Source organism: Hyla sarda, chromosome 4 (assembly GCF_029499605.1).
Source record: "Hyla sarda isolate aHylSar1 chromosome 4, aHylSar1.hap1, whole genome shotgun sequence".
NCBI lineage: Eukaryota > Metazoa > Chordata > Amphibia > Anura > Hylidae > Hyla > Hyla sarda.
The window spans coordinates 270,733,944-270,753,715 of NC_079192.1; the positions used below are offsets into that span (position 1 = coordinate 270,733,944).

At 37.9% G+C, this 19,772-nt stretch overlaps 1 protein-coding gene across 1 annotated transcript; it reads left to right on the forward strand.

Moving 5' to 3' along the window:
- Positions 1-257: 257 nt before the first annotated feature.
- On the forward strand, positions 258-12,387 carry LOC130367458 (uncharacterized). The gene is made up of 6 exons (XM_056569878.1): positions 258-447; positions 8,113-8,210; positions 8,862-8,927; positions 10,342-10,485; positions 10,584-10,646; positions 12,295-12,387. The coding sequence occupies exons 1-6, from the start codon at positions 258-260 to the stop codon at positions 12,385-12,387; spliced, it is 654 nt and encodes a 217-aa protein (XP_056425853.1).
- The last annotated feature ends 7,385 nt before the right edge of the window (positions 12,388-19,772 follow it).

Below are 19,772 nucleotides of genomic sequence, written 5' to 3' on the forward strand. Positions count from 1 at the left end.
ATGAAAGCGGACCTCCTCAGCCAAAAGTCCCTATACCCCAGAGAATGGGAACTGAACCAGGAAATTTTCGAGCAAGTGGCGAGGAGGTTTGGAACCCCTGATCTGGATATATTTGCAACAAGACAAAATGACAAAATTCGAAAATGTTGTTCTCTGTTCCATTCAGATAACCCTTACTACATAGAGGGCCTCTCGATATCGTGAGAGAAGAGGTTTGTGTATGTCTTTCCTACTCCAGCCTTGATCCAGAGAACACTATGGAAGATAAAGAAGGAAAATCCTCAGAAAATTCTTATTTTATCATACTGGCCGAGAATGGCCTGGTTCTCGATGATCAGGGAGCTGTCTCACAACAGGTTCTGGTATCTTCCCAAAAGAAAGGATCTACTGGTTCAGAGAGGGATGTACCATCAGAATTTACAATCCCTAAATCTGACAACGTGGAAAGTGAATGAGGCTGAAGGCAAAACATCTTATAGAAGAAGTCATTGTAACCTTAAAGGGGTACTCTGCCCCTAGACATCTTATCCCCTATCCAAAGTATAGGGGATAAGATGTCTGATCGCGGGGGTCCCGCCGCTGGGGATCCCCACATTCTACCATGCGGCACCCACCTGTAGCGGCTTCTGGAACTGCTGGAGGCCCTCAGGCTAATTCCATCCCAACCACGGGAACGGAAGATCGTGACATCACGACTCCGCCCAGTGTGACGCCACCCCCCCTCAATGCAAGTCTATGGGAGGGGGCTTGACCCTTGATAAAGCCGGTCACGGCCGGCGAAATGTCGGGGGGCGGGGGGTGCAAATATATGGCGTTTTAATAAGCAGCTCAGGGACCAGAGAATAAATGATAGCAATAATATATAGTTGATAAAATCCACCCTACAAGTGGAGAAATAATCATTACCCTTTGGGGATTACTCTGGAGAGAAATAGGATTGTATAATCCTTGTAAAGCTGCTCACTGACTATGTTTTTAAAGCACAACATCATTATATAATTTTTTCACTAATGCTAAAGTTGTAATAAAAATTGATAAAAGTATAAGTTTTAATACTATAGGATTCCCGAACCCTGGGAAATTAGTCCCATTGGGGCGAAAGCCCTAATGGGAAATTGGATATATATTGTATAAACCTGGGGAATCCTTTTGGATACATTTGATTTATTTATAAATAATTTCACCACAAAATCTACGGTGAAACCAGAAAAAAATATTTGTGGGGCAAAAAAAAAAAAAAAAAAAAAAAAAAACAACAACAATTTTTTTTACTTTTGGGGGCTTCTGATTCTAGGCAGAGCACTTTTTTTTTTTTTTTTTGGGTAAGAATGATACCTGATCTTTATACTGTAGGTCAATACGATTAAATGATAACCAACCAAAAAAAAGTTAAAGTTTTTAAGTTTTGTGATAAATTCCTTTTCCATGAAGATCTCCATTTCTCCAGAGAGAGAAATGAAGTTAAGGAAACAGTTCCTGTTGCGACACAGAAAGGTGACTATTCGCCAAGCCATGAAGATCCTGGGCAGTCTACATCTACAATAGATTCAGTCCATTGGGCGAAAGCTCAAATACACAATCTTCAAACAAAAGTTCTATCCTCGTCGAACAGGTCACAGATAGCATTGGAAAAATCCATATGAATTCCAGAAAGTCTCTGTCAGGATCTTCAATGGTGGCTAGTGCCGAGCAGGTTCTTAAGGGGAAAATCTTTACTTCCAACCCAATAACAACAGATACATCAGCTCAGGGATGGGGAGCATACATTGGGCATCATTCGCTCCCGGATCAATGGCCCCAATCATAAAAGACTGTGTCCCAAAATATGAAGGAGTTGAGGGCAGGATACCTAGCTCTTCTTCACTTCTTCCCTTACTTATCAGACAAAGAGGTCCTAATAATATCAGATAACCTCCCTACGTTTTTTTACTTGAACAAACAAGGGGGGACGAGATGCCCATCCCTAATGCAGGAATGTGCAAAAATTTTCCAGAGGGCAGAATACAATATCAGGGATCTCACAGCAGTGCACTTAAAGGGAACACTCAACGTGAAAGTGGACCTCCTCAGCCAAAAGTTAAAAAACTAAAACTTTGAAAATTTGTACGTTTAAAGATGTCTACTTCTAACCTCTATAATTTTTATTTTTCCGTATATGGGAATGTGTGAGGGCTAATTTTTTTATCGGTACCATCATGATCTGTAGTTTTTATTGGTACCATTTTTGTTTACATGGGACTTTTTGATGGTTTTTTAAAAATGTTATAGGGTACACAAAGTGACCAAAAATACGCAATTTTGGAATTTGGTATTTTCTTATGTATACGCCATTGACCATGTGGTTTAATTACCATTATATTTTTATAGTTTGGACATTTACGCACATTCTGTGCTGCCTACAGACTCCAGACGCACCTATGTTTATTTTTTATTATGTTTACATATTTTTTAGATGGAATTTGGGAAAAGGGGAGTGATTTAAACTTTTAATTTGGAAGGGGTTAATGGGTGTTTTTTTTTAACTTTTATTAAACTCTTTTTTTTTCACTTTATTAGTCCCCTTAAGGGACTTTTAGGAGGAATCATTAGATTCCTCATACAGATCAATGTTAGTTCCATAGAACTACATTGATCTGTGTGCTCTGCGATCGAATGATAAAGCCTGGTCCAGGTTCAATTAGCATTATATTTTTATAGTTTGGACATTTACGCACATTCTTTGCAGTTTGCAGCCTACAGACTCCAGATGCACATGTTTATTTTTATTATGTTTACATATTTTTTATATAGAATTTGGGAAAAGGGGGGTGATTTAAACTTTTAATTTGGAAGGGGTTAATGGGTGTTTTTTTAAAAACTTTTATTAAACTCTTTTTTTTTCACTTTATTAGTCCCCTTAAAGGACTTTTAGGAGGAATCATTAGATTCCTCATACAGATCAATGTAGTTCCATAGAACTACATTGATCTGTTTGCTCTGCGCTCGAATGATAAAGCCTGGTCCAGCCAGGCTCTATTAATGCAGGAGCCGCAGAAGGAGAGGTAAACCCTCCAGCTACCTCCCCATTTAAAATTGTTTGAATGGGGAAATAGCATTATAAGTGATAGCCAGCATGGTTTTACTAAGGATAGAAATTATGAAACCAAACTATTTTGCTTTTATAAAGAAGTGAGTAGAAGCCTTGGCATAGAGGTGGCTGTGGATATTGTTGGAGATTTATCAAAACCTGTGCAGAAGAAAAGTTGACCAGGTCCGCATAGCAACCAATCAGATTGCTTATTTCATTTTTCACAGGCCTTTTCGAAAATAAAAGAAGCAATCCGATTGGTTCCTATGGGCAACTGGTCAACTTTTCACCTTATGGTGGATAACCCCTTTAAGGTTCAAAAATTTTAGTTTGTTACTGGATTGAAAAATGGTTTGTAACTGGAGTGAAAAATGGTGAAGAGGTAGTCAACGAGTCGTACTCTGGTCTCTGGTTATTAGTGGTGTACTCCAAGGTTCAGTACTGTTGCTTTTGTTTAGTAATGATATAGAGGATGGGATTAACAGCTCTGTCTCTATATTTGCAGATGACAGCAAGCTTTGTAGCACAGTACAGTCTATAAAGGATGTGCATAAGTTACAAGATGACTTGGAACTGTGAATTTATGGAAGAGTTTGCCTCAGGAATTGGTTATAGCAGGAATGTTTAAGGGCTTTAAAAAAATGTTAGATACATTCTCTGAACAAAATAATATGAAAGCATATGCAAAAATATAAAAAAAGAATAAAATTACATTCCCTCCCCTTTATTCACCCATACCCCTTCCCTTCACCTCCTTTGTAATATACATTGGTTAAAAATATGTATATTTTTTCCCTGCAACTATTGCCTGTATGTCTCTATGAGGCGTCCAAATAAAGGAAGTGTGGGTGACAAGCAGTGCTTTGTACACTGAGGACAAACAGGGCTCTGTGACATGCCAAGGGCTCACACATGAGGATGATTGACAAGCCAGAAGCCTGCACAGAGCCCTGCTTGTCCTGCCCTCACTTCCACACATACAATAGCTGCAAAGACAGCAATTTCCCCCCAAAAAATATACACATTTTTTAACCAATGTATATTACAAATATACATATAATGTTATTATCTACATTATATAAAAAGTTTTTGTTGACAACAGGTACACTTTAAAAAATCCACCCTAAGAAACTTAAAATTTAAATAAATACACACATTTGCTGTGCCAGTGAAATCAGCAAAAATACAGTCAACATACTGCAACGGCTGGGATCAGAGATAACTCTGATCATTGGGAAGTACCTTCATGAAGGTGCTGCATAATACAAACTATTTATTTAACAAAAATGTAATAATTCTGTGTTACAAATGTATTTTTTAGATTCTAAAGACTAAAGACTACATCCCGAGTGAGTTTTTACTACTGGTGTTGTAACCTGGTTCCTCTGGGAATAACCTTAAAGGGGTATTCCAGGAAAAAACTTTTTTTTTACATATCAACTGGCTCCAGAAAGTTAAACAGATTTGTAAATTACTTCTATTAAAAAATCTTAATCCTTTCAGTACTTATGAGCTTCTGAAGTTAAGGTTGTTCTTTTCTAAGTGCTCTCTGATGACACGTGTCTCGGGAAACACCCAGTTTAGAAGAGGTTTGCTATGGGGATTTGCTTCTAAATTGGGCGTTTCCCGATACACGTGTCATCAGAGACCACTTAGACAGAAAAGAACAACCTTAACTTCAGAAGCTCATTAGTACTGAAAGGATTAAGATTTTTTAATAGAAGTAATTTACAAATCTGTTTGACTTTCTGGAGCCAGTTGATATATATATATATATATATATATATATATATATATATATATATATATATATATATATATAAAGTTTTTTTCCTGGATAACCCCTTTAATTTGTGATTGTGATGGTTAACTTACTTTTCATCTTTTGTACAAAGTATTCTGAATATGATTATTTTTCTCAAAACTGTTGCTGGGCCAGTTTAATAAAAATATATTAAATTTTCATTCAAAATTTTAGATATTTAAATATGTAGTATACTTAGTGCAAGCATTACCCATATAAAATTTGACACTAAGACCCTGTTGGTGCATAGTAGGAATGATAGGAATTATACTTAAAGCATACATCCAATGTTGGTCCAGTGGTAGGATATATGTTTACATTTGATGGAAACTTCTGAGCCAAGACTTCCCGGAGGCTTCGGTGGTCAGGATACCAATTTGCCAGAAGTCACATGCAAGTCATCTGTATAAATTTACTTTCTTCACTGTATGATACATAAAACACATACAATAATATAAGCATAATAAAGCTGTTATAAGAATTGTGGTATCATATCCCTAGTAAAAATATTGGAAAAGGGACAATGTTTGTGTTCATGTTTATACTCATTAGCAAGTACAGTTTTGGTATACATAGGGATTAGGGATTTGACAAATTACACGTAATAGAACTAATGAACATTTTCTATAAACCAATGCAATAGAATTAGTAAAAATATTAAAATGTAATATGGGGTTTTGGCATCCACCTGTCACGATTTGGGGGCAGCAGGGAGCCCTAATGCTGTCCCTAAGACCACTCTCCCTGCCTACTTGCCCATCCACCTTAAATGATGTATCGACAACTTGGAGTCTGTCCCTTACTTGTGCATGGGCGTAGAAGTCAACAAAACAAACATAACTGTACAAAGTCGGGAAACAAGTCAGGAACATAATGGGAACACAATAACCAACAAACAGATATATAAATACAAATAAGGCAGGAAATAGCATACCAACAGGTCAGGAAATCAAGAGCACTGTTCACACAAGAAACACACTAGACACCCCACTCCAATCATAAAGAGATGTCAATACCAGAGCCAAATAGGCTCCTAGCCAGTGAGCACTCTCCACCGGGTGATCAGGATACCAGCCTAGGACAAAAATTCTAAATACAAGCAAACACTGGTACAGACACAAGACTAACTCACTCCTAGATAGACAGATAGCACAAGGCTCAGGAATTCTATCCTAGGAGATCCAGGATCAAACAAGGTCAAAACAGGACTGACAAAACACATAGTGTGAATATGGACTAAAGAAAACACAAAGCATATGCAGAACGAACAATACTAGAATGCTAAAACCCAACAAAGGTACTAAAACAAGGCAAGCTAAAATCCATATATCAAACAGGACAGATAACCATGGTTAAATCTCAGGATATCTGCTCAGACAAACCTAACTAAGGTGCATCATAAACAAGACATGGTCAGAGTACAGGTCTAATTGTCAGCAGAGAGTTCCAGCAGAGCTAAAGTCTAAATAACCCCACCCAGGATCCCATAGGCTGGAAGCATTAACTCTTCCTAAACCAGGAAGAATTAACACAGAAACTGTTAAGACAAAAACAATGTCTGAACAGGAACCAAAGCAGAAAATACAAAATACAGATAAACGAACATTACACCACATCAGTTTTTTTTCCCCTCCTTCACACAAGCTTGGACTGAAATAAGCCCAATCGACAATGTCCCTATGTACTATTTATTATAAAAATTGTGAAAGACGCTCTTTAAAAATAATTTTCTTGTTCTGTTACAATGCAAAATTCAGATAGGCTGGCTAAAAGTTCAAAGTTCTTAATACATTTTATCGTAATACAATTTATCTTAGCTTAGAAAGTACGGTATATGGCAGAGTTTATGGCCAAGGATCATACTTAATTTTTCCAACCATATGGAGCCTGTACAGCCATAGATATTATATTATAGCTTTGGATGCCGTGCTATGCCGTATTACAGTTTTATATGGCTTGGAGGTTGAATTATCTTTAAGAGAGCTATATTAAGTTGTTTTAATAGATTAAAAGTAACATGCTTACAAAGAACAAGATATTTGTAATCTGTCTTCCAATTGCACCATTGTAAAGCTGAAGAAAAAAAACAGTCCACATCCTTAAAACAAAGAGGGGAATTTCTCATTGTCTGTGTGAATAAAGTTCTTTTTACCCCCATTTGACTAGGTGTATTTCATCTGTATATCCCCTATATTTGAATATATTAAATAAGTGTGGTCCAGGATGGTGTTAGATTTAGCAAAAATTTTGTGACAATTTAAAAAGTTGAGGCAAAAAAAGTAGTAGTCAGCTCACGCCCAATATGTTTCTTCCACAACACAGCAAAACACCATAGTCAAAATAGAAATAAGAGAATTCCCAACATGAAAATTTCCCGAAACCCCCTCCCTTTATTGATAGTCGGAGACACATAATGTGTACACCGTCATGCGTCTTAGGTGATGGCACCCTTAATTGTTAAATTACCACTGCAAAAAGCTAACCATGCCACATTACATTCAAGTTGTTTTCATGAATGAGTGTACATGAGTTGCGCAAAAAAGTTTCTACTTTTCCCCCATTAAGCAAAAATTTGTAAACCACAAAAAAAGTAAAACCAATAATAAATTCCACCCCGATAGCTTTAAGATTAATATCTACACATTACTTAAACAGTGTGGTGTGTGCTATTCTCATAAAACAGGTAAAAAGTCTTTTTGGTTAAAAATGAAACAAAATAGAATAATTGTTAAAAAGTATTTATGGTAATATCCTAAGGTGCATCATCAGCATTATAGATTTTCTCATGCAGTTTTACGTGTACGAAACCACATAGGCTTCTGTTAAATATTCCACAAACCACTTTAGAAAATAAGAGGATAGTTTAGATGTATTCATTTAAAATTAAAGGGAAATTTGTAAAAATATATTGTGGTCATTAGTTTGTGATGTCATATTAAGATTCTCAATATTTTCTGGAGTACATATAGCCTGCTGCACCTGACAACATTGAATTCCAAAAGCAAATTGGTGAGTATATATAGGTATTGGATGCTTATTCTTTCTAGAGTTATTCTTAAATAGAAACATTTTTAACAATTCTTTACTTATTCTTATTTTACAGTTTGATAGCAGCTTGCATCTAGCATTTGGTCCCACAACAACATGGTCCAGTTGCAGACAATTATTCAGTACTGTATACCGCTATGGTTTCTCCTCTACTTCCCTTACTTACTTTTTGCGATTCCTTTGGATTTTCAAGGAAGCAGTGATATAACCAAGCACCCTCAATGTACTCTTAAACAATCATATTTTCTACAGACAGGGCTAAAGAGGAACATATTCAGTTTGGCAGAGCAGGTAAATAATGCAACATGCACGTTGTCACCTTTTTATTACTATGTTGTTTGTGTGCTGATTAATATCTTTGATGTCTTCAAGGGCTCAGTTTTCCGGAGATTAAAATCCAAATCCCCTGCACTGACATATATTAAAAGAGTATAGTTTGCTTGGTTGTGGCCACAGGTATGCAGTAAACCACTTAACTCCCCTTAGTGTTTGCTGCAGGCAGCCAGAATTTATGGGATTTGGTGTGAGAGCAATGCAAGTTCTAGTTCCGTAGATTTAAATCTTTACTTTAAAATGGTTTCAAACTCATCAAATGATCCTTCCAAACTTGTGAGAGCACTCTTTGCATACACTATGTGACTTGTTATTCCCAATCTTTGATGGGCTCTCTAGTTGTCTAGTTGTTATTGCACTGATGTCCCTATTTTAGCATGTTTTTCCAGTTCTCTTCAACCTTCCTTTGCATATTAGAGCAGACTGTGATTAAATTCTCTTGTTTCCGGTGAAATTCATGGATGACCTTAAATGGGGCTCAGTTTTTAAAGTAACTGTTTACATATTTTTTTTTTTTAACAATGAGATGGGAAGGTTAGAACTGTATTATGTGAATCACCTAAATCAAAAGATTATTATCTAACCACATAGTTGTAATATTTACCACAGGCACGTTTGCTAGATAGAGACACCGACAATAAGATTTTTGGAAGCTACCTTTTCAATAACATTAAGGTAAGAAGAGAAAAATACAACATACTGATGTGCTATCTGTAAAACAAATACAATTTTATTGATTTGGTATGCTAAGAGTTTGCTTGGTGGGAAATTGCTTAGAAATTCTATATCAGGTTATCATAGATATAAGGCGTGTACAGTATATAAAAAAATAATACACATTTGCATATTATGTCGTTTTTTTTTTTAGCCTCTGATGCCATAATTGCAATGCTGTTTTTATTTTATTTGCATGCCTCCCCCATTCTCCCCAAGATTTGGGGTTTTTAACAGGCTAGGTTTCCACACAATTTCTTTCTGGCATTCTTTGGATAGCTGCTCCTGCAGTTTTTTTTTTGCCAAAGCCATAAGTGTATTCAAGAGGAATGAGAAATATAAAGGAAGGTCTTATACCTCTCCTTTCTGCTGGATTTACTACTAACTTTGTCTTAAAAACTGCAGTGGCACTTTAAAAAAATGAATAAAAATTTGTCAGAAAAAAAAACTGTGTGGAAACCTAGCCTTACAGTATTTGGTTGACTATCTGCACTTTTCCCTGTTTAGTCAGGTAGGTGGGAGCTTCGAAAATAGAGTGTGAATACTAGGCTGAAAGGGTGTGCATCAGGCTCAAATATCCCCTGAGGTCAACATTTACACCCCTTTTTGAGATTAAAGGGGTACTCCGCCCCTAGACATCTTATCCCCCTATCCAAAGGATAGGGGATAAGATGTCTGCTCAGACATCCGGTGCACTGAGCGAACTTCGCTCCGTGCCAGGTGACTGGTGATGCGGGTGGAGGCTTTTGATGCCCCCTCCCATAGACTTTCATTCAGGGGGCGTGTCCATGATGTCATGAGCATGGCCGTGACATCACGAGCCTCCGGCACTGCAGCAGGGCCCCCCTGTGATCAGACATCTTATACCCCTAACCTTTGGATAAGGGATAAGATGTCTAGGGGCAGATTACCCCTTTAAATTCCCACCTATCTGTGGCAGCTCAGTGGCAAACTCCCAGTTACATCCTTGGAGGGTGGGGTGGTATCAGGTCTTCCTCTGTCTAACCACTAAGTTGCCACTATTTCCAGTGGAGTCTAAAAAGTTTCAGGTGTAATACACAACTGACACCCTCTGTATATGGATTGTGAGCCTGCTCCATGTACACTCTCCTGACTTCTACTGTGTATATGCTGGATGTTGAGAAACAGTTAATATTAATATCACTGATGCAGCCTAGAATCAAATAGAGTATCCCAGATCAAATGTTCATACAGTATATATAATAATGTAACTTCATCAGAATAAATCAGTCCTAATAGAAAATGCGTATATAGCTTTAAGCTAAAATTACATTATTAACACTAACTCTTCTAGATCAGTTTCACCCTTGTCCGTTCCATTTTTTCTTTTTTAATCAATGAATATTATTTGTAGGAGAATGATCACTGCTTCTTGATGAATAAAGTAGTAGTTTATGTTATGGAGAATTTGCTGTTTGATGGATTCATTCAAGACTATGCTCACATAGAAGATGCTACTGCCTTCTTTGGAACTATGGAGAGAGATTTAGAGGGTTGTGTAAGTACTTGATGACTTGATGTATTTTACGTATCCACAGTCTTATCCTTGTACTTGGTAAATAGACTTAGCATTATTTTTTATACTTTGCTCTGTAGACCTCAGAAAATGAAGAGCAAGTTATTAAGAATGTTGAGGCCATGGAAAACAAAATTAAAATGGTATGTAAAAAATGTTTTGAAATATTATAATTATTCCTGTTACTCTATAAAAGCAACTCCCCCTCTGGTGGACTCAATCTGTGTATGCACCACATGGATAACTATTGATCTAAATGGTCACCATGTATACCATACACAATGCTCACTGGTCACTGCTTCCTGATCTCCTCTTGACACACCGAAAAAGCTCACTCAGCCATTCATCAACAGCTTCTGTGGTGACCTCGGTGATGGCTCAGTGTTAATTTTCTTGCTAACAGAGGGTGCCTATATCACATTGTTTGGAAATTCCACACAGAACCATACACACTGATTGTTGGTCTTAATAGTAAGACTATTCTTAAGATAGGCCATAAATGTTTGATCGTTGGGGTGCTGACACCCTTGACGACTAACTCTTCAGCAGTGCCAGGTCACTGCAGCTTAGCTCCCACTAAAGGGACTAGGAGCTGCACTTCAGTAACCCAGCATCCCCACTATACAACGAACAGAGCCTGGGCGTCCAACCCCTTTAATTTCATTTATGCTTGTATATTGTGTATAATATTTATAGGATAATACAATATTATATTATCAATCCTATCATATGTGTAAAATGTCCATGTCAGTTTTTAACTATTTACTTACTAGGTCATGCAGATTTTTGTATGTCTTTTTTATGTGCCTAACTTCTCAGGAAGAAGAGTGTCTGAGGCAAGCTATGAGCTTCCCCTCACTCCCCATGCATTCACTTCCTCCCTAAAACTGAGATTGCCCTCACTCCCCATGCATTCACTTCCTCCCTAAAACTGAGATTGCCCTCACTCCCCATGCATTCACCTCCCCCCTAAAACTGAGCTTGCCCTCACTCCCCATGCATTCACTTAAAGGACAGGAGAGAGCACAAAGAAATTTTTGTCCCACCCTCACTTATTGGACTATATCCCAGCCTGTGCTTCTGCAGGAACAAAGATGATGCTGCAGCCAGAGATGAATATGTTCTGGATGGTATGGGGACCCCTTGTGATTTTTTGGAAGCCATGATTTCTATAAAAAGGAGATACATTTTTTAATGAAGTATATTAGAAAGGTTAATGTTATGCCAAGATGTACATCATTAAAGGGGTACTCCGGTGGAAAACTTTTTTTTTTTTAAATCAACTGGTGACAGAAAGTTAAACAGATTTGTAAATTACTCCCATTAAAAAATCTTAATCCTTCTAGTACTTGTTGGCTGCTGAATACTACAGAGGAAATTATTTTCTTTTTGGAACACAGAGCTCTCTGTTGACATCATGACCACAGTGCTCTCTGCTGACATCTCTGTCCATTTTAAGAACTGTGCAAAGTAGAAGAAAATCCCCATAGCAAACATATGCTGCTCTGGACAGTTCCGAAAATTAACAGAGATGTCAGCAGAGAGCACTGTGGTCATGATGTCAGCAGAGAGCTCTGTGTTCCAAAAAGAAAATAATTTCCTCTGTAGTATTCAGCAGCTAATAAGTACTGGAAGGATTAAGATTTTTTAATAGAAGTCATTTACTAATCTGTTTAACTTTCTTGCACCAGTTGATTTAAAAAAATAGTTTTCCACCGGATTACCCCTTTAAACACCCTAAACACTCTATTATTCTTAATAAAACATATATTTTCCCCCCCTTTTTTACAGCTAGGCGCAGAAGGAAAGACCAAAGCAATTGGAGAACTGGATTTACTATTTGGCTACCTAAGAAAGTGTGCTTTTTATATGCAAAGACTCTGACTGTACATGTACCATGAGGGGATAACATTAATATATACTTTCATCTTGTTAAGATTCCCCACACCCATCTTATGATAAGTCAAAAACTCATACCTTCTGCCCTTTCTAACACCTTTTTGGGAGGGGCAATTCATTATTTGAAATTAAATTAATTAAAAACAGAAGGATTTATTAATGATTTTACATGTGTGGACAATCAAAAAGTGCAACCTGAGACCTGATGCGATCAACAACTTTTGACATGTCTGAGCGACATGTCAGAAGCTGTTTTTAATGACAGTAATGCTTTAAGCACATTAACATGATATGTTGCTTTGTTTACCTTCACCAAATCTCCCCTGGGTATACCTAAAATAATATACTGTTGTTGAACTTTTTACTACCTTAACAGGAAATTGGTTCCTAGGTGTTAATACTATGAGTGAAAAATACTTTCTATTGTTACTCCTAATCTTTCTAGTTTTAGGTATGCCTATGCATTCTTAAGATCACCATCTTTTGAACAGTTTCAACCTGAATTGTATTTAGACGCCTAACATATTTAAATGTTATTTATTTGAACTATTTATATATATTTTTTGTACAAGTAATGCAGTAAAATGTATTATTTATAAATTTTACAATAAATAAGACTTACAATTATGACTTTGCAGTGTATTAACTGGATAACAATTACAAAATATAGCATAACTGTAATAAGTATATTATAATTACACTACCTTGCATATAGGGGAGTATTCGTGCAATATTATTCTTTAAAGGGTTGTTCACAAATACCAATTTCAAAAGCAGGATGTCTACTGGTCATTAAAATAATTTATTGTATTTACTCTATTATTGTCTGACATACCTGAAAGACAATAATAGAACCTAGCAGACAAAGATAAATCAGATAAGAAAATAAGAAATGAATGCGTTTGCCATTGATTGGTCAAGTGGGCATTTCTTGCAGAATCAGCATGGGGACCAAATACCTTTGGAACTGCAGCAACTGGGCATTAGGGTAGATGAGTACAGTTTTTTTTTCATTCATATATATATATATATATATATATATATATATATATATTTTTTTTTTTTTTTTTTTTTTGCAGTACCAGGGACATTTCTAGAAATAAATGAATCCATAGACAATTCCTTTTAACCTAAAGCTACAAGTTAAAGGAGTAGTCCAGAGAACTGAACTTTTTGGAAACTTAACCCCTAGCCACAGGAAAATACGTCCTCGGAGCAGAGCGGCCCACACCTTCCTGAAAGCAACGCCCCCGCTAGCCAATCACCGACCACAGTGATATTACCTCATTTGGTAATTTTCTGAGCAAGCCATCACTTGCATTAATCTGAAAAGGTGGGGGCTGGAGTGTGCCAAGGATGCATAAGTAGCCGGGTTCCCGTACAGGAGATTGCAAGGGGTCCCAGCAGTTGTACCCCTACCTTTTTTTTTACACCCCGCATGTTAGGGAGGTGGCAGTGGTGTAGGTGTATCTATCTATCTATCTTTATCTATCTATACAGCATACGTACCAGTGTTTCCCAACCAAGGTGCCTCCAGCTGTTGCAAAACCACAACTCCCGGCAGACATAGTATGGGGGTATTGTTCAATGTGGGAACACGGCCTGAGGCAATGTTTACACATCGGACTAAAATATGTTTTTTAGACCAGAAGGAAGACCCCCAAGGGTTGGGTGGGAGGGGTGTGGCAATCATTGCACCAGCCCTGCATCAGACACGTATCCTCTATTTACCATGATGTACAATATACTAAATGTTTTATTGTGACCCTTATACCCAATGTCTATATATTTTTTATTCGTGCAAACACATTGGTATGGTCCTGTGATGTTACATCTGACACAATGGATCACACTGACCTCAACAGTAGTGTTGAGTGAACATAACCTGTAGAACCCATGTTAAGTCAAACTTTCGGTTTGGCTAGAAATCTACCTTCAGCAGTTTGGTTTGGCAAATCCTGCTAAAATACCATCAGCCACATAGCAAAAAGGAGAAGGGGGTCGGATCACATCCCATAATGCCTTTCAAAGAGCTCTCAGCCAATCAGGAGGCAGTAAAGGGGTATCTCAAAACCACTATAAAAATCAACACATGGCGTTAGCAGCCTTTTTAGATATAGAAGGTGTTAGGTGAAGATCTCTATGAGGGACACTAACCAGTGGACAACAAAGATAGGATTAGGACTGTTGTACAGCAGCAGAAAGTGTTCTGTATCTGTTCTGTCACTGCAAAATCTGTTAAAATTGGAAGTTGTGTGCCAGTTTTGTTTATTTTGCCTGATGAAATGCAGACTGATGAATAAACCAAGCTGTAGATATACTTTCTGGGTGAATGCACTCATCTTTTTTCTTGAAACAAGATTCTACTTTCTGAACTGTTATGATCGAAGTAGCACCACGAGTCTTTGCATTCCCCATAGGTGTGGTTTCTGCCTAAACAAACACTTGTACGCCTAGGAGACATGGGTAGTGCAGAATGTTTGTTCTCTATGTTAGTTGGACTATGTGGAAGATCACTCATCTCTATTCTTTAGCATTGCCCATTTTCTGGTCCTGTACAGTATGTAGCTTGTATTTGAGATACAATATGGAGTTGCCTTTACCTAGTATCTGAAGAAGCAGCTAGTTCTGGCACATGTGTTGAGTATGGTTTGAAGTTACAATGGTCCAGGACAGACCATTATATGCTGAGGATATGTAACCTGATGCCATTGTAACTTGAGGGCCCACTGTATTTAAATATTAACCTCTTAAGGAGGCTAATAAGTACTGGAAATATTAAGATTTTTTTAATAGAAGTCATTTACTAATCTGTTTAACTTTCTGGCACCAATTGATTTAAAAAAAAAAAAAAAAAGTTTTCCCCCAGAGTACCCCTTTAAACACCCTAAACACTCTATTATTCTTTATAAAACATATCTTTTTCCCCCCCTTTTTTTTACAGCTAGGCGCAGAAGAAAAGAATAAAGCAATTGGAGAACTGGATTTACTATTAGGCTACCTAAGAAAATGTGCTTTTTATATGCAAAGACCCTGAATGTACATGTACCATGAGGGGATAACATAGTATCGACGCGTGCGGAAATGTCCGAAATATAAAAATATATTGTTAATTAAACCACACGGTCAATGGCGTACGTACAAAAAAATCCCAAATAGCGTATTTTTGTAACTTTTTACATCATGAAAAAATGTATAAAAAGCGATTAAAAAGTCCGATCAATACAAAAATGGTACTGCTAAAAACTTCCCATCACAGCGCAAAAAATGAGCCCTCCTACCGCCTTGTACGTAGAAAAATGTAAAAGTTATAGGGGTCAGAATATGACAATTTTAAAAATATAAATTTTCATTTATGTAGTTATGATTTTTTTCATAAGTACGACAAAATCAAACCTATATAAGTAGGGTATTGTTTTAATCGTATTGACCTAAAAATAAGCCATCACATGAATTTTAGGTGCAAAATTGAAAGAATTATGATTTTTTAAATGTAAGGAGGAAAAAACGAAAGTGCAAAAACGGAAAACCCTGAGTCCTTAAGGGGTAAGTCCTTAAGGACATATTCATGTTGGTCTGTACACAGCTCATAGTGAAAACAAACTGTAGTTTACTTTATTTTCACTTTAAAGTAAGCTGTGTGACAAGTGTCTGAACATGTATTGCTACAGATGAAAACCATCTGACCTACATAAAATAGTTTACATTTTTTAGAGTTTTGTTTTGATTCATTTTTTTAAGTTGTATAACCACAGCATTAATAGAGTCATCCTTTGCTGACTTGCTGTAAATGATTATACAACCAAAAACGGCATGAAATGCAGAAGGTTAAACTCTTTTGTGTTTTATTTTGTGTTACAATAAATTGATGGGATGCATAAACTGGAAATGTGGCTCTGAAATGGATATCTCTGAAAGGGATGAGGATTGCATAAGCTGTTTAGAAATAGTTTTGTCACTGCTTGTTTTTGAGCAATTTTTGTGAAGCTGAGGTACAAGAGTGTAAACATCTATACTGTAGGCAATTTCTAATGTGAAAAGTTTGTAGCTGCTGAGGATTCACGGTCATAAGGGGCCCACTATAGTTAGTATCCACAGGCAAGCAGTACAACTGATAAGGTTAATGGGAGTTATATAGAGAGCGACAGGTAGTATGGTACAGTATTAAGCCCTTAGTTTAACCCCTTAAGGACGGAGCTCATTTTCACCTTAAAGGGGCACTCCGGTGGAAAACTTTTTATTTTAAATGAACTGGTGCCAGAAACTTAAACAAATTTGTAAATTACTTCTATTAAAAAATCTTAATAATTTCAGTACTTTTTTGCAGCTGTTTGCTACAGAGAAAAATCTTTATTTTTTTTAAATTTCTTTTTTGTGTTGTCCACAGCGCTCTCTTCTGACACCTGATGCCCGTATCAGGAACTGTCCAGGGCAGGAGAAAAATCCCCATAGCAAACCTATGCTACTCTGGACAGTTCCTGACACGGACAGAGGTGTCAGCAGAGAGCACTGTGAATAACACAATAAAGAAATTCAAAAAGTAAAGAATTTCCTCTGTAGCATACAGCTGCTAAAAAGTACTAAAAGGATTAAGATTTTTTAATAGAAGTAATTTACAAATCTGTTTAACTTCCTGGCACCAGTTCATTTAAAAAGAAAAGTTTTCCACCGGATTACCCCTTTAAGGACGCAGCCCTTTTTTTTGCAAATCTGACCACTGTCACTTTATATATTACTAACTCTGGGATGCTTTTACCTTTCATTCTGATTCCAAGTTTGTTTTTTCGGGACATATTCTACTTTAACATAGTGATACATTTTTGTCGTTACTTGCATCCTTTCTTGGTGAAATATACAAAAATGTATGAAAATTTTGAAAAGTTAGCATTTTCCTAACTTTGAAACTCTCTGCTTGTAAGGAAAATGGATATTCCAAATAAATTATATATTGATTCCCAAATAAAATATGTCTACTTTATGTTTGCATCATAAAGTTGACATGTTTTTACTTTTTGAAGACATTAGAGGGCTTCAAAGTTCAGCAGCAATTTTCTAATTTTTCACGAAAATGTCAAAATCGGAATTTTTCAGGGACCAGTTCAGTTTGAAGTGGATTTGAGGGGCTTTCAGGTTAGAAATACCTCATAAATTACCCCATTATAAAAACTGCACCCCTCAAAGTATTAAAAATGACATTCAGTAAGTATGTTAACCCTTTAGGTGTTTCACAGGAATAGCAGCAAAGTGAAGGAGAAAATTGAAAATCTTCATTTTTTACACTTGCGTGTTCTTGTAGGGCCATTTTTTGAATTTTTACAAATGGTAAAAGGAGAGAAATCCCCATAAAATGTGTAACCCCATTTCTTTCGAGTAAGGAAATACCTCATATGTGTATGTCAAGTGCTCTGTGGGTGCACTAGAGGGATAAGAAGGAAAGGAGCAACAATGGGATTTTGGAGAGTGAATTTTGCTGAAATGGTTTTTGGGGGGCATGTCGCATTTAGGAAGCCCCTTTTTTCACAAAAATGCTGTTTTCCCCCCAAAATTTTACATTTTTACAAGGGGTAATAGGAGAAAATGACCCCCAAAATTTGTAACCTCATTTCTTATGAGTCTGGAAATAACCCATGTGTGGACGTCAAGTGCTTTGCTGGCGCACTACAATGCTCAGAAGAGAAGGAGCGCCATTGAGCTTTTGGAGAGAGAATTTGTTTGGAATGGAAGTCGGGGGCCATGTGCATTTATAAAGCCCCCCATGGTGCCATAATAGTGGACCCCCCCCCCCTTTGTGACCCCATTTTGGAAACTACACCCCTCACAGAATTTAATAAGGGGAGCAGTGAGCATTTAAACCCCACTGGCGTTTGACAGGTCTTTGGAACAGAGGGCTTTTTCATTTTAAGGACCACTGTTCCAAAAATGTGTGGGGGGTTCTATTGTTCTGGCACAAGGGGGGCTTTGTAAACACACGTGGCCTTTAATTCCAATGGCGCTCCTTCTCTTCTGAGCATTGTAGTGCACCCGCAGAGCACTTTACATCCACCTGTGGGGTATGTTTTTAATCAGAAGAAATGGGGTTAAAAATTTGGGGGGGCTTTTTTCCTATTTTCCCTTGTGAAAATGAAAAATTTAGGGTAACACCAGCATTTTAGTGTGGACTCCAACTTTTCCTTTTCATATGGAGTAAAAGAAGAAAAAGCCCGGGGGACAGTGTAAGGGGGTGTATATGTAGTGTTTTACCCTTTATTTTGTGTTAGCGTAGTGTAGTGTTTGTAGGGTACATTCAAACGAGCGGGGTTTACCCTGTACATTCACATGGGGGGGGGGGGGGGGGCAAACCTCCAGCTGTTGCAAAACTACAACTCAGTCTATGCTGGGAGTTGTACTTTTGCATCAGCAGGAGACACACTGGTTGGAAAACCTTGAGTTAGGTTCTTTTACTTAGCTCAGTATTTTCCAACCAGTGTGCCTCCAGCTGTTGCAAAACTACAACTCCCAGCATATACTGACCACCGGAGTAGTGCAGCTTGAGGATCACGTCACGAGGTACATCAGGGGACCGCGGCCTAGCCAAGGCCCGATGGATCCGGTCCATGCCCAACAACTCCGGTTCCAACTGGGGAAGGAGCGCTTGAAACAAATTGTCCACCACAACAGGTAAGTTGGTGTCGCTCTCAGGTAGGCCTTTAATTCGGATGTTCCTTCTTCTGGATCGATTTTCAAGGTCCACGAGCTTAAGTTCCAGGGCCTCCAGTTTGGACGTATGAGAGTCAATGTCGCGGCTGTCATTCTCGGCCGCGTCAGCCAGCTCGTCCAATTTAGTTTTGTTGTCCGCCACCCGCTGCCCTAGCTCCTGTATCTGAGCCGTAAAGTCGGTCACCGCCTTGTGCAGTTCCACCCTGAACACCTTCTGGATATTGCGGAAAACATCATTCGGCACCATGCTAGGGGGACCTCCCTGATCCTCCTCATCTGACACCATCTCAGAACGCTGAGGGGAGGCCGCCGCCATATTGGGCCTGGGGGAGTATTGGAAAAAGTCTGGTATAGACTGCGAAAGGCTCTGCGAGAACTTCTTATTTCACTTCCTGGCGGACCTGGACATAGTCATGGAGTTGGTGTAGTAAATTCACCGCTGACAGAGCCGGTTAGGCGCTGATATAGGCTTGGAAGAGCAAGTCCAGCGCGGAGCTCACATCACCTACGTCCTCTTCCGTGAGTCGCGCGCATGCGCCCTGTTGCCTCTCTTCATTTAATCTATGCACTCAGATGGAGAGGACGGGACTGCGTGTGTGTGAATAGCTCATACCACAGCGTTACACTGCAACTGCTAGTCACATCAGCATTAGGGAAAGGCAGGAGTGCAGAGT

Excerpts from the sequence above, each read along its gene's own strand:
- LOC130367458 (XM_056569878.1), top strand. The coding sequence starts at position 258 with ATGGAAGATAAAGAAGGAAAATCCTCAGAAAATTCTTATTTTATCATA. Across the intron at positions 8,211-8,861 it reads TATTCAGTTTGGCAGAGCAG|GCACGTTTGCTAGATAGAGA; the intron begins GTAAATAATGCA and ends TATTTACCACAG. Across the intron at positions 10,647-12,294 it reads TGGAAAACAAAATTAAAATG|CTAGGCGCAGAAGGAAAGAC; the intron begins GTATGTAAAAAA and ends CCTTTTTTACAG.